This window comes from Cyprinodon tularosa, unplaced genomic scaffold (assembly GCF_016077235.1).
Source record: "Cyprinodon tularosa strain WSP-4 unplaced genomic scaffold, ASM1607723v1 ctg45, whole genome shotgun sequence".
NCBI lineage: Eukaryota > Metazoa > Chordata > Actinopteri > Cyprinodontiformes > Cyprinodontidae > Cyprinodon > Cyprinodon tularosa.
The window spans coordinates 1,516,923-1,533,735 of record NW_024039174.1 but is presented as its reverse complement, the minus strand read 5'-3'; the positions used below and the strand labels follow the sequence as shown (position 1 = coordinate 1,533,735).

The window sequence follows — 16,813 nt, the reverse complement described above, 5'->3', positions numbered from 1 at the left end:
CTTCAAAAGGGTTTGGCTAAAGCGAAACATTAAAAAAAACTAAAAATACATTTAGTTACAGGAAGTGAAACTGAATGAAGGTGCATGCTGAATTATTTTAAGTAATCTGTATATTTAGATATATTGTGACTACATTTTTTTCGTCATGGATATACTTGTTTATCTTAATTTACTGTCTCAGTTGTTGACATCGTGAGAATAAAAACTAAAACGTTTTCAGAAATCACAGAGCTTTGTTTCCGTAGCAAAGTTGCCACTCACAATATGTTAGACAACTTTACGTACCGGTCATGCGGGGGTGAGGAAGTCAAATTCCTACGTACAGTACGTAAACGTTACCCAACGTGAAGCACATAGATTCAAATAAAGGAAAGATGTTCAGCTACAATTTCATTGCATTTATAGTTTTTTGGCTATTTATTTTTAAATGTTTTTGCGTTTTAGATAAGCGTATATATTTAACTCACTCATATAGAAACGACATTTTTATTAACTTAATTATATATAGATATCTTAGACTTTCGGTGGGAATGTGCAGTTTAAAACGATATAGTTTATTTTTTCTTATGTTTGTATTGTTTGTATATTCTCAATTTGTATCACCTTGTGGAATGTTGTTAAACATAAACAATGGCTAAAGTGTTTTAGTTCTGTGAACTCTCAAAGGTTTTCTCAACGATGCTAATAAACAGGGGACTCAAATTTTTTGCGGGCAACTACATCTTTCTAAGAAGCGATCTTTGCACGCGGTCACATTACGTAGGAATTGGTTGGTTACAAAACGTACATAAGTTAAATAGATAGCAGACAGGGCTTAATGCAATTTCGGAGAAGTCGGTTGACATTTGTGTGTGACTTTGTTTGATTTGAATGTAACAGCCGATGGATCCAGCTCCAGCACCAGCTCCCATGCAGAACAACTGCGAGACAGAGTGAGTAACTTCCACACCTTTAACTAAACATCTCCGCTCTTTACATCACTCTACATTAGGTCAACTTGTGAAAACTGGACGTGTAGGTCCAGTTTTTATTATCTATAAGGGGTGAAAAATAAATAATGATGTGTCAGGGAGGTAGAAACTGCTCCCTAGTCTGGATTTACAATCTTTACGTAGCTGTTTATGTATAGCCTAATGTAAATGTAACATTACATAATCTGAAAAATGATAACCTTTTATAATAATCTGGCTCCTTGTTTTTAATCTGAGGGAATATAAACGTTTAATCGAGAATCATATGGTGCCATTATTATAATACATATCCAGTAGCCTGTTTAGTTTGTTTTCTATTATTAATGGTGGTTAAGCAAACATGCTTAACAAAAGCCCCTGCGTGAATAAAGGAGAGCAGAGGTTAGAGAATAATCTCCAGTGACTCAGAAAAACTGAGCTGCATTTTTATTGGTGGAACAGGTGATAGTTTTACCTTTGCCATTGATTTCTTCCTGCATTATCAGATGACATCATCCGGCATCCTTTATGTATTGCCTTTACTTTTTACCCACTTTTCTATCATCACAAGAAAAACCATAAAACTGATATAAATCTAAAGGTTAATACAGATATATATGAGGTAAAGGTAATTGCTGACTCATGTATTTTTACAAGTTTTGTTCACCATCAGATAATTGAGCTCACGTCACTTCAGTTCAGCTTCATCACTCTTTGTTCTCCAGGTTGGAAAATACAAAAAACAGGTGAGATTCCAGGTGCATTGCTATGTTATAAAATACTAATAACCAGTAAGAGACTATCAGGTTTGCACTGTGCTTTTGGTGAAGCATGTATAACCTTAAAATGTTTTAACTATGTTTTGTTTGTTTTATTGGAAAAATAACGCAGTGTGGTGAATAGTTATTTCATGGAAATAATAGATTCATTAATTTATTTGAAAAAAGAAAAAAAATTCTCAAGCATGAAGTTTGGTCTGTTGTATTCTCTTATGTTTTCCTCCCAGACTGCTCTGTATTTATGCCTCATCCTATCAATTCTGAGAACTTTTCCTTGTTGAAGCTGGAGGAAAAATATCCCACAGAATGATGCATCTACAACCATGCTTTACTATAGGAATGGTGTGATTAGTGTGTTAGTTTTCTGCCACACATGACCTCTTCCATGGAGTTCATGTTTAAAGGCACATTGTCAGAACATCTTTTTGCATTATTTTCTGTGTCTCATACACATGTGTGGTCAAAAGTAAACAGCATTTTTCATAGTTTTTTCTCTTTTTGGAAGTCCTCTACAAAGGAGAGTTTTGTAGAGTGATTCAAATTATTTGGGCAGAATCTTTAAGCAAATCAGTGAATCTCTGCGGCGACTCCAGAATGTTTTGGTTTCTTCTCTCAATAATGCTCTGAATCAATGACCTGTGAGGAATCTCTGATATGTCCAAACCTAAGGATGTTGTTAAATAAGCATAATCTGCTTTAAAATTTTCCATGGACTTTCTGCTGTGGTCCCCTAGCCTAATTATGCTGTTTGTCAGCGTTTTCTAAGCTTTAAGTCCTCTTTATAATGAAATTAATTTAAAGACAGGCACTTCATATGTATTTGCAATTTGTTGCACTAGAATTTATTTTAATTTGCTATTATCAAAGCAATAGAGGGATAAATACAAACACACACCTAAGTTTTCAGAGTTTTTTTAGTTTGGAATTCATTAATCCTTCAATTTTTAACTTGACATTTTTTTATTTTTTGTTAGTCTAAAGACAAACATTTCAATAAATCACATTAAAATGAACATAAAAAAGACCTAAGAAAAAGGATTTCTGTTAAACCATTTACCTTGTCATCTGGTTATGCGGTGTGTGCTTAAAGGAGGGGGGGGGGAAAATCCATATTTTGATATTTCCTGCATGAGAGAAAAGCACTTCCACAAAATGTTCCAAGGACCCACTTCTCTGACCTTGAACGTATTAAATAAAGGCTATTCACAGCATGAATGCTTTCAAATGCGCTGTAGTCTCTCTCTCTGTCTTCTCCGTTCTGTGTGTTTATAGATGCTTTTTTGTTACCTTGTGGGGACAGTGTAAGACCAACTTCCCCAATTTTTTATGCTCCTCTGTGTGGACTTACGAGTCCTTGTGCAGACCAGTTGCCTGTTTCCCATGAGGGAAGGTCCAGTTTTGGGGTAGGGGTTTAACCTTAGGATTAGGGCGTAAGTTTAGTTTTAGTTACCTTTAGGGTTAGATGTTTATTAGGAACAGTTATGGTAAGGGTAAGGCCGGGTCTGGGTTAGACCATAGAAATAAATGGAAGTCAGTCCAAATCATCTGGAGGATAACAAAAGTGTGTGGTTGGGAGTGTTATGCAAACGATGGCATTGATTACACTTACTCTAACCCTGGACTTGAGCCAGAGGCATTGTTAGTAAGCATTCAGCATGTGCTGAACAGTTTCTGTACCATCTAAAATCATATTCTTTACATGCTTCTCTTTTCATTTTATTTTGATTAGGTCAGGTTCAATCTGGAGCTGGTGGCCCTCCTGGCGTCCGACCTCCATGTCCCTGTTGAAGACTACAGAGTCTAAAATTCTTGCCTGTAAGGCTGTGTTCACAGACAGTATGCAGTTTGATTACGTAACCACTGAGCATTCGTTAGAAAACCTGTCTCACTGTTTCATTGCTCCACTCAACAGGTATTAAGAATGATTTATGGGCAAGGTTTGTGACCCTCCAGAACCAGGACCGAATATGGACTCTGTCTCTTACCAACAAGGGGACTCCCAAATCTGCAGAGCAAGGTATTGAGATCCTAAATAGTCCTTGCAGGAAGGAAATAGGCGTGAAAGCAAAATAAAAAAAGCTTAAGACTTTACATTAAAAGTCAGCTCTCAGAAGATTGATGTTTTCCTCATCCTGTTTTTCCCCAGCACCTAAGACTCCCCTGGTAATGGTTCATGGCTTTGGAGGAGGGGTTGGACTGTGGATCAGGAACCTAGATGCACTGAGCCGCTCACGGACAGTCTACGCCTTCGACCTTTTGGGCTTTGGTAGGAGTTCGAGGCCTCCATTCCCCTCAGATCCTGCCAAGGCAGAGGAGCAGTTTGTCGACTCTATTGAACAGTGGAGGCAGGCTGTTGGTCTGGAGAGCATGATTCTATTAGGGCACAGCCTGGGGGGCTATCTGGCTACCTCATACGCAATTCAACACCCTTCCAGGTAATTATTCATGGCTCTCTTTTTACTGAGAATAAGTTCACAGAAAAATTTGAAAAAAAAAAAAGTAATTAAAATATGTATATAGGAAAATAACAGACAAAATTCCTGCTTTCTACATTAATTAGGACCCCTGCTGTGTCAATTTGACAGTCCAATAACATACACGTCACTGCAGCATCTTTGATCAGTCCTCTGAGATACTCATGAACGAAGGTTGATTTTATGCCCATCGAACCATTGCTCAGTTGAGTTGAAGTCCTAGTAAACTCCACATGTTGTCATTTGTGATAATAGGACAAAGAATAGTGTCTAATGGTTGCTATGGAAACTTGCAGACTCCTAAGTTTCCACTCTGTACTGCGGTTTTCCAGTAGTTAGCTCTAAAAAGGATTTACCCCTCTTACCACACTGAATGCTTACTCTGCATTCTTTAGGCTGCAGTTCCACCTTTCATTGTTAAACCACCACTGTGAAGTAGGTTTACTGGTTAGCAGCTGCTTTCCATAAACAAATCCTACAAGCGCAATTTGCATAGCCCAATGCTAAGACTATTAAACAAGGTTTCTCTAAATGAAACTGATAATGTATCTTTTTATGTTCACTATTGCCTTAAAAATATTTACCCACCCAATAACATCTGTCTAATTTAATAGAGTTATCTTTACTGTTACAGCCTGCTGCAAATGTATTTAGAGCAACACAAAGTTTCTGAACAATCTTTTCAGATTTTAAAAATCAGCTCATGTTGAACATTTCTGAGATTTCTTTAACAAAATAATTAAAGAAAATGTTCCCTTTTATTTTTGTCACCATCTGGTGGTTATTCCATGTACTGCATTAAATACTACTACCCTTTTCTACATATAAGCTGCTTGTTCCAAATAAATGTCATTATTTTAATCTCTTTACAGAGTTTCTCACCTTATCTTGGTGGACCCCTGGGGCTTCCCAGAGCGACCCAAACCAGAGAGCCAGCAGAGTCAGGATCAAGGTTCTGAGGTGGTAAAGAGGCCCGGCCCTCCCCGATGGGCAAAAGCCATTATATCGATTTTTAGCTTGTTTAACCCTCTGGCTGTTATCAGAGCTGCAGGCCCATGGGGTAAGTATTTAGTATTTGTATTAGTTGAAATGTTGCACCATCATCTCACCATTTTGGTTTCCTCATTCAGGTCCAGGATTGGTGAACAGATTCCGCCCTGATTTTAAAAGAAAATTTGAGGACCTTTTTGATGATGACACAATGACACAGTATATTTACCACTGTAATGCACAGACTCCAAGGTACGGTCAAATAAGGTCCTAACATCTAATTTATTCCTGGGAAAAATTACAATGTCTCCCTTTCTTGTTGTTGTCTCTCACTCTCCCAGTGGGGAGGTTGGTTTCCGGGCCATGTCAGAAACACTGGGCTGGGCAAAGAGGCCCATGCTGCAGCGAGTAAATCTGCTGTCCCCTTCCATGCCTGTCACCATGCTGTACGGGGCTCGGTCCTGGGTGGACAGCTCATCTGGGGACAGAGCAGCCGAGATTAGGTGCAAGGCCTACACCAAAGTACTGGTGAGTGGACAAATGGCAAGCAACAGGCTTATTCAGTATATACCAGTAATAGGCCTGTAATTATTCATATCCCTTTAATTTGTACAACTACATCATCAATGTCTTCATCAGGATTTTATTTGATAAGCAAACAAGGGATGTCCCGATACAACTTTTTAATACAATATTGATATTGAGGTAATAAGGCAGCAACACAAATCATACATGCTTTAATTACTCGTTTTGCAGTCGGTAGTGTTAGAAAAGGCTTTATCAATTGGTATTACTTAAACGGAGAACGATAGTCGACAGCATTAGGTTTTAGAACAATTATCCAATTATTTTTAACCAGTGGGTTACATTAACTTTAAACTGTAGAAGATAAAAGCATAGTTTTTCTATCAGCTTACATATATTGGAGATTTTAAATGCAGGCCAATCAAATCCGATGCTGTATTATGGCTGTTATTCGACAAATTCTAAAAATTTATATTGGATAGGGATATCCCTAAAGAAAATGAAAAAAAGTTGTTCATAATTTGGAAAGTCAAATAATGTGTGTTTGTTTAGGAAACCAATAGATCTGACATGATCATCATGTTATTTGTGTTAATGTTAGAGTGGAGAGAAGAGAAAAAAGTAAGTTCTGGAAGATTGATACATGTCTTGGGACATATTAAACTTTTTTTTTTTTTGTGCCCTAATATGCAACTATAGGTGCCTTGGGAAACCAAGACTGAAAATTGCACTGGGCACCACATCACCAATATAAGCTAGGATAGTTACCATGGATCTATATATCGATCCGCCATTCAGTTTGACTTAGCTTAAACTATTCCGTTATGATGAACTGGCAATACTTTCTGTCCTTGGATTTACAAAGCTGATACAAATACTGTATATTCCAACCAAACTAATGCTACATTTACAAAAAAAAAAAAAAAAAAAAAACATTGTTCTTTAAAGTGTGCACTCTGGGAGCTTAACACCAATGCATGTCACACTTTCAACATGCATGACTTAGACTTAAGAGTTATTTGCTGGTTTTTATTTGTCTATAACATAAAATCTTAGAAAAAAGTATATAGAAGTTTTAATTGCTGTATGTTGAAATGTGAAAAGTCTAAACTAATGTTCTTATGAAAGGCACCTTGCCACTTCAATCAAAAGCTAAAACTGTAAACTTAGATGTGATTTTAGTTAAATAAGTCTGTAACTAGCTGTGTTTCATGTCCTTTTTTCCCCAAACTGTTCCCTTTGCAGCTGATAGATAACGCCTCACACCATGTGTATGCTGATGAACCAGAAGTCTTCAACAAGGTGGTGGAAAACATATGTAAATCTGTGGACTGAAGGCGTGTTTTTGCATCTCCAAAGAACCTATGATTCTGCGCTGTATCTGCAGAAGCCATCATGGCGAATCCAGCCCTGCAGCCTCAGCATGTCAAACAGTCTAAATGATTTGAGGCTTTTGTAGATATATTATGTGTCTGAAAGTAAATCTGCTCTTTTTTTAAATTGTTATAAATCTTTTTTTTTTTTTTCACTCCCAGTTAATGGACGATGTTTGTAATTTGACAAATATGTATTTATTACACGATTTAATCATTAATGTCATCCCACTGACAGTTAGCCAAATGTATTTGTCCAGCACTTAAAACTGTGGTAAGGTTGACTTTATGGTTAACACAAAGCGACATAGATTCATATCTTAAGATGCCTGTGTTTTATTTATTCCTGAGCTGCCAGATAAGCTTGTGATTCCCACTTTATTTTGTGCCTGGAAGGGTCATCTTCAGTTGCCTTCTAAGTCTCCTTTACTGTTTCATCTTATCACAGTCATATTTCATACCCTAAGAATGTTTCCCAACCACTTATCAGTCATGTACTACATTTCCCTACCAGTAGAGGTCAGTACTCATTTCTTTTGGGATCTGATAGATTTGTTTCTTCTTAGCAAAAGTAATAAAAATGAGCACCCTGTATTAGTCAGTTCATTGAAATATTTGTATATTTAATACTGTATTTGGCCTTAACTTTGATGAGATAATAGACTGAGTATTTGAGCAATAACATTTTGCACGGAATCTAGAGGGGAAGAGTGGCAAGAAGGACGCCATTGACAAAATAGTAAAAGAGATCCTATTTATAGTTTGCAATAAACCATGTTGGGGACATTAATCACTGCACATCAACCCATAAACATGCAATTTCATATCGACAGCAGCAAGATGCTGCTACTGTAAAGACTTTTTTTCTGTGATGTATTTTAGGATCTTGAGGTTTACCTTTCAGGGTAAACTTACTTAGATGTTCAAACCTGTTTACAGTTGTTTTGAATGGACTTCACCTAAAGACATTGTGTACATTGGAATGGATGATTTCCTTTTTTTTTTTTGACCTGTTTAAATCTGTACCTGGCTCATAAACGTCTACACTTTCCTGAACTGCTCAGACATGTTTTTGTATGTTACCATGGTGTTCAAAATTACAACCTTATATATTGTATCTATTATTACTATCTGTCTTCGGTTGATAGGGGGAATTGGTGCTTACCTCAAGGAAACTTTGGATAAGAGGTTGGGTTTAACTTTGATAGGTTACCAGTCACAAGGCTTCACAGAGAAACAGAAGACACACAACTATGCACACATGTACTCATACCAAAAGGATTAACAAAAGAAAGAAGAAAACATGCATGGAGAGAACGTGCAAAGTGCATAGAAAAGACCCCAATCAGGGTTTTGAACCCAGGACCTTCTTGCTGCATAGCAACCATAATTTATTCCTCATCAAAACTGATTTTTAAAGGTAATTTTAACATCTTCAGTTCCTGTTGATTTATGTTGCTTGAGTTGTTCAGTAATAGCAAAGTTAATATTAATTGTTCATTTGTCCATTTATTTAAAAAAGACATGTTTTTTTAGGACAGGTGTATATGAGCAGCTGTTCCAGTCCTGTCCTATTCTTACTTGACATCTCCCCCAGTGCTGCTGCATGATGCCCAACACTCTTTCAGAGTTAGTTTCGATCAGGTTCTCATTCGACACAAACTGTCACATGCGATATCCTTCCTCTGCACCCAAATACACCAGGGTTCGTTCAGCGCCTCATTGTGGATGCATTTTATGTTCACACTACCAGCTCTGCCATTTTAATGCCCATTGCAGGAAGAAAAAAAACAAAAGTTCAATTAGCTTGCTTGTCTGTCATTAATAATCACCATATCTTCATCAGATTTGATGCAGAGGTGTGAAGTAAGGTTGGAGGAAAATCTCATTACAAATTAACATAAGTTAAGATCAGTGTCTTTAAAATTGCAAAAAAGGACTTTCGCCAGTTGACAGCCTTCCTCTTCTGCACAACAAACTAAATGTTTTGTTTTTTGTTTCCTTTTTCAGTTAATGGTTAAACCAACAAAAGGTATTTGAAAACTGGCCCATTAGAGGCATTTAAATGCATGGTGTGAAATAAGAAATAATTAGGTTGTATTATTCACTAAGAGTCAGCCAAATTACCTTAAAGTAGGGCTGCAAAATGTAAAACAAAAATGTCTTGTTAAACAAATTACCATTATTTATTCTCAATTTCATCACTGATTCACTCAAGTTATTAAAACTGTAGTCAAGGACAGAAAAAAGAAACTACTATAAAAATCTGTTCATTTATTATGTCTCAGAAATATTAATATATACTTTCTCACTTAATCCTCCTCACAGCAGGAAAAAATGATCTATAGCCAGTCAGTCATTGATTTACCATAGAAACATCTTTAGTACATTACAGGGTGAGCACAGGTACATGCGACAATTCACATACACGAATACATTCTTAGCAAGGATGTGGGAAACCCACTAAAATTCTTAGTGTCCATGCCTGTTGTTTACATTTATCACTGCAGCTGGAACTTTTAACAGGCATGTGCACATTTTTTATGGGGGGTGGGCAGGTGTCTAAGCCAAAATAAAGCCCCACCCCCCATCAACAAAGTTATTCATCAAAAAACACAGTAGAATGTTGATGTGCTGGTGAAGATTCTCAGTCATCCAGGTCATAGTTATTCCATAAAACTTTATTTTAAAAAAACAATCCACTGGACTTTGTTTTCCAAGTTTAAAGACGCTTCACTTCCCATCCAGGAAGCTTTTTCAATTCAAAAATGCTGGATTAGCATTGAGTTCCAGGCTTTTATAGAGTAGCCCAATAAAGCCTTGTTATGGCCTAGAAAAAAATGCAAATTAACGGAACCGGAAGAACAGGTCCCCTTAGTAATGGGGATGCATTGACGTCTTGTTGGCCTGCAATACCTGATACTGGCCTATGCCTCTGAAAAGGGGAGTCATTAAGGGCGTTGTTGGCCTGGCTGACCAGGCGAGATGTCTTGGACCCCAGCATGGCGATGAGGATTGAGTTGATAGCAGGAAGGAATCAACTCTATTGCTGCGTTGTAGGTTTTTGAGAGCTGGAACCTGAGACCACCCTTTCTGTCTTTCAAACCACATGTCTTCTTTGTCCAAAATGTGAACAGTCTGGTACTCAAAAGAATTTCCTTTGTCCATGAGGTGTAGATGGACAGCCGAGTCTTATCCACAAAAAGCTTTGTGGATGGGAAGCAAAACGTCTTCAAACTTGGAAAACAAATTCCAGTGGTTTCTTTTTACCTTTTTGTAAAATAGAATGCTGATGCTTTTGTAGCCTCCCTATCAGTTGCTTAATTTGTAAAACTACATTGTTTTATGGTTTATATACAAATTAAAGGAATTAATGGAGCTTAACTGAAAAAAACTTTAATTTGAAATCATAAACCCACTTTAGTTAGTTCATGTAAGTGCATTTGATGCTAATAAAGTCCGACTAAGTAACAGTTTCCTACTAGTGTTTATTTTATTGATACTGCTAACATAGATCATGTTTTTATTTCTACATTTATTAATTATAATGTTAATAAACAGCGAAACTTTTTCTAGGCGACAGTAAATGAATGCATGAAAAATATGTCTTCACTGAAGGTGATTTTTCACAGAAAGTGTTTTAGCCAGGATCCTATAATTAAATATTGCATGTTATATTTTCGGGCTGCATAGTGTAGAAGGCAGCACTGTTGCCATGCAGCAAGAAGGTTCCGGGTTCGATTCCTGACCAGGGGTCTTTCTGCATGGAGTTTGCATATGCTGTGCATGCATGGGTTCCCTCCGAGTACTCTGGTTTCCTCCCACAGTCCATAAACATGACTGTTAGGCTAATCGTCTTCTCTCATTTGTGTGAATGGTTGTTTGTGTTTCTGTTGCCCTGCAACAGACTGGCGACCTATCCAGGGTGTACCCTGCCTCTCGCCTATAGAGTACTGGAGATAGGCACTGGCTCCATCGCAACTCTGACCAGGACTAAGCGGGAGTAAATGGATGGATGGATGGATGGATGGATGGATGGATGGATGGATGGATGTTATATTTTCCAGACTTTGTTTAAAGTATTACTGAAAATTCTGATGATGATATAATGTTAAGTATTGCTTATTTTTACGCGCCTGCCTGTTTCATAGAAGTTATGCAGATGCTGCAGTTTGGTCTGTGAAGCAGGAGATTGGGTGCTTAAGCACCACTCAGCTCCATCTGTCTGAACTTCAATGTATCTTATTATAGTTCTGCCAACTTTAAGTAGGGTATAAGTAAAAACATAAGTGATACATTATTTCTTGAAGTGTAGTTTTCATTTGTAACCTGCCTCCTTAAGTTGAGACTGAAAAACTGCCTCTTTACATCCATCTTCCATCCACCCTGTATCATGTTCTTTTGCTTCTTGACCCACTTGCAGAATCAAACCCAGAACTTGAAGCAAACAAGCTTATGTGCATCTTGCAGCAAGAACACTTTGGAAAAATTCACTTTAGTGACATCTGGATAGAGAGGATGCACACCCTGGATCCTGGTGGTAATCAGAAGATTGCTTTTAGTGAGAAGTTGCATCTCAGCTGGGTTCTGATTGTAGCAGAGCAGGTGGAAGATCTGAGCACAGTAACTGTTTGGGGCGCAGAAAATCTCCATTAGATATGATTTGGCTACAGCCGACCATGAGCATTGAAATTCAGATGAGGGGTGGTCTCTCAGCAGGACCTGGAATCTTTAGCTTTCCGATGACCAAAATGCAGACAGGTGTGTGATTTACACTTTTTTATTTATCTATTTATCCGAGTAAACACTGCTGGTTACAAATGCAAGCTACATGTTATATTTGTTAAACATTTTTAATGTTTTATTGTCCACTTTGCAGCAAACAAGGCAAAATCATGAGGTCAGATGTGGTCTGCATGGTATGCAAGGTCCACCTCTACTGTATGTGATATGTTACCTGCTGTAAATTAAGTAAAAAAAAAAAAAGGTTAATAAGTTAAGTTAAAAACCATCAATTAAATAATGCAGTTAAAAAGATCTTTTAAAAACGTATTAATCTAAGTTTAAAATGAAATAGCTACCTGCATCAGCATTAATGTTCTGACAGTTATTCTGTAACAAATATGTTACTTTCTGTAAGTGTTTTTCACAAATTTCTTAAAGATTTACATTGTATATATTTTTAACTTATTAGGGGAAGTGACTGTTTTTGTTAATGACATTGAGCTTGATTTGTTCCATGATAATCCTTCTTTTTTTAAGTTACAAATGTAATATGGTCTTGTTCTGTCCTCCAATAACACAGTTGAATTGAAATTTTGAACTATTTCACAGAGGGACATTTATAGGGTTAAAAAGATGTCTCAGTTTCTTCTCCTTCACAAATAGGTACTACCATCTGTTTGGCTAGCAAATAAAATCCCAATAAAACCTCTCATAATGTTCTGGTTGTAGCATGATAACATGTGGAAAGGTTTAAGTGGAATGCATACTTTTGAATTGTATCATGTAAACTTTAGCCTGCAGAAGGAAGCTGGTCCAAGAATAAGTAAGACTTTTGACTTCAAATGAAAAAAGAATAAGTGAAGTGGAATTTAATTCACCATAATACGTATAGGACCATAAGCTGTCAAAGCAGGATGATTGCTTCATCCCAGAACAGCTTAGTCACTAGTACATTGTGGTTGTGCTCATTTCTTAATGGGCTAGTCGTGTTCAGTGAATGTGATAAGTGAAAGAGTGAAGTATTAGTCATTATATAGGACTTTTTGAATGATGAAATTTACTTAGGGTGTGTCACCTGACTCAACTTCCCCAAAACATAAACACACACTGCTGAGTAATCATTTACAAAGAGCATTTTTTTTTTTTTTTTTACTTGCAACAAAGATGCATTAATAAAAAACTGAGTATAATTTAAAACTTTCTGCTGTTTCTGCTTTTACTTGTCATAGTAGCTACATCTGGGCTGGTGCTCTGTTCAGTTTTGACATCATCCTGGAGGGAAGTATTAGGTGAGCTGATGGTGCCAAGAACTTCCACTGCATGAAAAGTGGGATTTTTGTCAATATGCGGCACTGTAGATTGTCGTGGAACTTCAGGTTAGCGGCAGTTTACGACAATTTGCAGGCTTCGCCGAAAACTCCCGTAAATTGTCAGAAATTGACGTGGACTTTCTTAGGCAGTGTTCCCCCCATGCCTCCCCCCCATGGAATTCTAGGGGAGGCTTTAACATGTAAATGAACATGCTGTGAGCTATACAAATGCAAATCAGGGTTGCAGGGGGGGGTTTACCCCAAGTGACATTTTTCTAAAAGATAAGAAAATCTCTGATACAAAGAGATCAGGCTCAGTATAGCCTCTTACATTTTAGCTTGAATTGATTTATTTAATTAAAGTATAGAGACCAAAACAGATCTTTAGCTGACAGAGCAATACATTTAGAGCAGTAATTATTTAAAAAAAAAATTGCATTTAAGATAAAAAATAAAATGTTGTCTGTCAATATGCTCAATTCACAATTACTTAAGTGAAAAAGTTTCAAGAAATGAGTCTGAGATGATTCACTTTATAACATGGCGCATTATCCTGTTGGAAGTAGCCATCAGAAGATTGGTACACTGTGGTCATAAGGTCCGGCCAGGTCAAGATCCACAATTGCAATCGCACCAAACAGGAAAAAGAACATCGACAAATTCCGGTTCGTCAAATTAAAATATAGCAGCAACAGATCGGTGACTAGAAATTATAGCACAATTCTTATATATAAAAAAAAAATAAATAACACCGTTTATTTAAATGATTGGATCCAAACTATTGGTTATTCACCAACGAGGAAGCAGATTTCTCATCTCCATCAAAATATTTATTTTATACCGAGGGAATTAAACTTTAATCAAATCCATTCAAAAGAAACTTCTTATTACAGGAATGAAAAGAGATGCTGAGTTTGGGAGTAATGAACAAGTTCATTAAAAAAAAGCAGTTTTGAATTATCCTTATCCCCGTTACAAAAATCTTCAAAAATATATACATATATTTGGGCAGAAACTGAATATATGCTGGATGATGGTGGGATTTTTTTAATATGTCACATTAAATTAAGCGTTCACAGGGTTCATACAGGAATGAGTGACTCTAATTTAATGCTATTTGAAATGATTTTATTGCCATCAACAAGAACCATGTACACAAGTTATTAGTGTACATGAAAATGAAGGAGCTGTAAGCACAGTTCCATGACTCCTGTATGTATGTGAACACACACACACACACATATATACGTATATATATATATCCTCTAGCTTTTTCTCCGCCTGGAGCGATATAATATATCTGACGAAATTGTTTTTATAAGCATTTTTTATTAAAGAATTATAAATACTTCGATAAACATATTTAAATAATTTTAGTGCCAATTAAGGCCTTGATTTAAAAAAAAAAGAATGATTTTTTAATTATTTTTATTGATCCGCGGAAACCCTGGTTCATCTCGCGCATGCTCTGTACAATCTCCAAGAAACTCAGAGCGGAGGGGTCTGCAGCCACAGTGGAGGATGTATGCTTTGCTTTGTGCAGGCGGTCTGGAGCGTCTGGATTTCGGGGTAAAACTCCTCTTGGACGCGATGGCGACTCTGCATCGAACAAGACGAACTCAAAGAAGAGATGTTAGCGGTAAATATATGTTCGATTACTGCCTGCTAGGCTAAAAGCAGCCTAGCCTAAGCTACGGCTAATAGCAGCCTAGCCTAAAGCTACTGCTAATAGTAGCCTTGCAAGAACAAGCTTTATTAAAGTGTATTTTTTGTGATTCACAGGAAGCAGTACGCCGTCTTCACAACTCGGAGACTAATTGCAGGCGCTATGAACCGGAGCAAGGGTAAGATTTAAAGAATATGCTTTCATTCTGCGGTAAAAGGCAATGGATACGGATGGATACCGATCATAGCTCTACATTTTGTTTTCACAGACCTCCTATTTGCTCGGAGCCATATCAGCAAGTCCAGATTTGCACGATGTTGATAAAGACGACATTGTGTGTAAGTGACTTGTTTTAATGTTTTCTCCTTCCTTGTTACTGTGACTTGCGTTTGATTTTTTATTCATACCACTCTCATTTAATTGTTTTCCAGCTGCCTGTAAGACGTATTTTCAGACGGTACGCAGGAGCTTCAGATATACGCAGCTAGCCAACACGCTGCGTGCGGAGGCTATCGGCTCGGAGTCGGGCCAGAAGAAAGAGGGTAAGACTTTATTTGGTGATTATTTTTCAGGTGCATTAATAGATGTGTTGTGTCCATACGCAGTGCGCTGATTCATTGTTTTTTTTTTCAGCTGCTGAAAGGGAGGCAGAGTGTGCTGGCAGATGAGGAAGTGGAACTCTGGAAGTCGGCCACCGTCGGCCTCATGTCCGACGAAGAAGATGGCGTCGTTGGTGGTGTCTCTGGATGGATTGTACCATAGATATCCATAATAAAGGCTAGATGTCTTACGGCGGAGTCTCAAACGTCATCACCGGCGGCCATCTTGCCTCAGGCAGGCTTTCTGTTGTGCTCTGTGGCATAGATATCCATACTAAAGGTACCTAATGTTAGGTGAGTGATCAGCACGAACACAAATACTCCTACCTCACTGAATTCTTGACGGATTTACAAACAGTTTGGTTTCTTACAAACATTATGAACGTGGCTATTATTCTTGATGCTTGAACATGTCGAAATTGCTGATTTTCTTGTCGAAAAATGACTTAATCGCGCAGCATAGTTGTGCATCACGGCTACTTGCGCAAGTTATCACGGCTGAGATTATTAGTCAATTATATAGGTTTTACTGACACCAATAACGATTGTATGACAATTAATCTTTGGTGTAAATTACAATCTTTGTGGATGTGGTTGTAGTTATTAGTTGGCTAATAACAATAATCTGAGTGTTGTTGTATTTTCATTATTAGCCTAACGTTAGCTGGCTAATAACAAGAAGCTGCGAAGTGAGACCTGTCGCTACCCCGATCCGTACCGGTAGCACGATCCGTACCATCAGCTCATTTGCGCCTGCGCGAACAGAATAACTTCCGGGTCGCCAAAAAATAATGTAATTACGGTACTGAAAAAACTTTATTTATATCCTTAAATAATTAAAGAATACTAAACTACATCGTAAAGACAATATTGAAGACTTTTCTGGAAGAAATGGATGCTTTTTAAATTCAATCCATTGTATTGCTTGACGTCATTTTTCTGGAATAAAAATCCAAATTTTCGGGAAATGTTCCCTTATCAATGAAAAACTGCAGGTCACGAAAGGTAACAAATGAATCCATTGTGGGATTAGTACTGCTGGAGTGCATAGTTAAGTACAGAGTAAATCAAATATTTAAACAAATTTAAATATATACGCTGTGTGACGTATATTTGCGCATGCTCAGAGCAGTCAAAGTAACTATCACAAAGCGATTGAACTTTTTTTATGTATTTCTGTTTTTTTATTTTTAGAAAATGCAATATTGACGAAAATACAAAGATATACAAAAAGAAACCCATGCCTCTAAAAAATACAAAAGAATAAAAAAGTAAGAAAAAGGCCACCGGAAGTTATTCTGTTTGCGCACGCGCAAATGAGCTGATGGTACGGATCGTGCTTCCGGTATGGATCGGGTAATGACAGTACCTAACGTTAGTAAGTTAGCAGCTAACGTTACAGTTTAGCTAGCTGCTAACGTT

The 16,813-nt window shown here is 37.3% G+C and overlaps 1 protein-coding gene across 3 annotated transcripts; it reads left to right on the top strand.

Moving 5' to 3' along the window:
* Window positions 1-750: 750 nt before the first annotated feature.
* abhd4 (abhydrolase domain containing 4, N-acyl phospholipase B) lies at window positions 751-8,208 on the top strand. Of its 3 annotated transcripts, none has more exons than XM_038300540.1 (9): window positions 751-932; window positions 1,676-1,696; window positions 3,459-3,544; window positions 3,642-3,746; window positions 3,876-4,164; window positions 5,076-5,263; window positions 5,334-5,445; window positions 5,535-5,721; window positions 6,964-8,208. In XM_038300540.1, the coding sequence occupies exons 1-9, from the start codon at window positions 883-885 to the stop codon at window positions 7,051-7,053; spliced, it is 1,128 nt and encodes a 375-aa protein (XP_038156468.1). In that variant the 5' UTR covers window positions 751-882; the 3' UTR covers window positions 7,054-8,208. The 3 variants fall into 3 exon arrangements, with proteins under 3 accessions (XP_038156468.1, XP_038156469.1, XP_038156470.1); XM_038300542.1 differs by having other exon boundaries at window positions 794-932; window positions 1,624-1,696; XM_038300541.1 differs by lacking the exon at window positions 1,676-1,696 and having other exon boundaries at window positions 752-932.
* The last annotated feature ends 8,605 nt before the right edge of the window (window positions 8,209-16,813 follow it).